We start from the raw sequence: 2,220 nt of genomic DNA, 5'->3' as shown, positions 1-2,220 counted from the left end.
TTAAAAAATTATATAACCACAACACCGCCCCCCCCCCACTGGCCCTAATTCTCTTCTGTAACTATTTGACCCATAGAATAACACTGAAATATTTTGAGGAACACAAAAACATTTATAAACTTATTTCTTTTTCCAGAATCAGTGTATATAACAAAATGCAATTTATAAACCTAAAATAACAAAAGTCTATAAAAAAAAAATGTGAAAATGCTGCTTTTCAAGCTAAAATAAGCCTTTTCTGAGCTATATTTTAGCGGGGGGTTTGTCGGCCTTAGGCAATGCAATAAAAAATAAAAAAATAAAAAAAATCAGCGTCCAAACTTTAAAAAATAAGGGTGGGTTTTCAGAGGTTAATGTGGCATTGAATAGAAGCCTTCCATTTGTCCCCTCTGAGCCTCCATAGCAGCGGCCTTCACTGCTCTGTCTGCGTGCTTTAAACCCAGAACCAGCCCTCAGAACCGGGCCAGGTGGTCCAGCTGTTACCTTCATGTTGGCCTCAGCTGCGGGGAAGTTGGTCATCTCTCCCAGAGCAGCTCTCCTCGGAGCAGCTGCGGAGCTTTTCCCCTTCTTCAGAGGCTCATCTGCGGCCTGCAGCGGCTGCAACACACCGAGACACGTTGGACAACGTGGACACAGAGATATGAGGACAGGGACAGACGGGCTGGAGACTCACCGCAGCTCGAACCTCCATGGTGGACATGAGGAGAAGAAACCAGGCGGAAAAAACTCTGGAAAAACAAGCTGAGAGCGTCTGTAGCTAAAACTGCAGGAGAACTCAGTTCATGGAGAGAGACAGACTGGCTGCGTTCAAATAGCGCTGCGGACAATCTGATTGGCTACAGCTGAGGCAGGAAGGTCGCTGATTGGCTGACAATCAGAAGACTGAGGTCACATGACACGCATCCCTGTGAAACCAAAACAATTCATGAAATCACCAAGATGGCTGCCGGTGAGACATTCATGGAAGCTCGGAGATTAAAAAGAAGTTTTTGTTTTTGAGAAGCTGACATATTTGTTATAATTCGGGAATGCTAGAAATTACATTTTAATAATCTGAAGTCTTTTTTATTGATACTCAGGAGTTACTAAAGATTTATTTGTATCGACTTTAAACAAAATATTCCTTCAAATGAATGACTAGTTATTAGTAGTATTTAAAATGAATAATAATTAAAAGTAATCAAAGTTAAATGAGCTACTATGATTTTATTGAGGTTAGAATTAAAATGTTTGTTTTCAAAAATTGTAAAAAGTAAATTTTATAATAAAACGGGAAGAAGAAATATCAGAGCTGAGCTATCTCTATAGTTATGCTGCTATAGGCATAGACTTCTGGAGGACATAGGGACCCTTTTTCCTTAGATAGAAAACTTTTAATCAATTTGACTGGATGATCTGGTTAAACTGTAAGATGCCTTGAGATGATGTGTTGTGAATTGGTGCTATATAAATAAACTGAATTGAATGTTATGATGTAAGGAAATGTCATAGTTAACTAGTTTTAATGGCCATTCTGTTGAAACAGGAAATCTAATTATTTTTTTACAGTCAAGTGGAAATGCCGACTTTATTTTTAAGAAATGCTCAGAGACCCCGCTGCTTCAGGAGGTTACAGGGTCAGTCAGCAAGCTTAAATGCTTCGGTCAAAGAAACTGTTAATGACGTTTTAACCTTTCCTCTTTCAGGTTTGGTCACCTTAGCCAGACTAAGGAAACATGGAGGGAAAACCACACAAAAGAAAAGCTAAGAGAACAAGGAAGGCAGTAAGGGACTTAGCAGACAGCTGTGACCCTCTGAGCTCAGGAAGGTGATATAAAGTCCCTCTGCAAACTAAAAGCATCTAAAGTCCTTCTTTGGTTCATTAACCATCTTAGCCAAATGAAGCAATGAGATCCAGGAGAACCCTGTTTTTCTCTGGATGTTCAAACTGCTGCTGACATTAGGAGTGAATGGATGTATTTTATTCTGTGCTGAAGGAAAATGTTCACCTTAACAGACGTTAACTGAATGCACATTCATCTCTTTTTGCTTTCCTGCAAATACAGAATCGCAAAATGGAGATAAAATAATTCAATTGTGATGAAATAAAATCAATGTTTAGCAGTGAGTGGACCAACATGGACAGCTGACCCCACACCGAGCTGAGCTGCCTTCATCATTCCTTCCATCCTAGGGTGACCAGACGTCCTCTTTTTCCCTGACAGGTCCTACTTTTCAGAC

At 39.9% G+C, this 2,220-nt stretch overlaps 1 protein-coding gene across 1 annotated transcript in view; it reads right to left on the bottom strand.

Moving 5' to 3' along the window:
* The window catches only part of LOC107085054 (G2/mitotic-specific cyclin-B2-like), a 5,046-nt gene extending 4,022 nt beyond the window's left edge, over positions 1 to 1,024 (bottom strand). Inside the window, exons 1-2 of the mRNA XM_015375190.1 lie at positions 674 to 1,024; positions 484 to 597 (exon numbers count right to left, since the gene is read on the bottom strand). Coding sequence (XP_015230676.1) covers positions 484 to 597; positions 674 to 700 — 141 coding nt within the window. The 5' untranslated portion in view covers positions 701 to 1,024. The remainder of the gene's footprint in view (positions 1 to 483; positions 598 to 673) is intronic.
* Between the last annotated feature and the right edge of the window lie 1,196 nt (positions 1,025 to 2,220).

Source organism: Cyprinodon variegatus, unplaced genomic scaffold (genome assembly GCF_000732505.1).
Source record: "Cyprinodon variegatus isolate N-32 unplaced genomic scaffold, C_variegatus-1.0 Scaffold114, whole genome shotgun sequence".
NCBI lineage: Eukaryota > Metazoa > Chordata > Actinopteri > Cyprinodontiformes > Cyprinodontidae > Cyprinodon > Cyprinodon variegatus.
The sequence above is the reverse complement of the archived record's forward strand: the minus strand, read 5'-3'. Positions and strand labels throughout refer to the sequence as shown.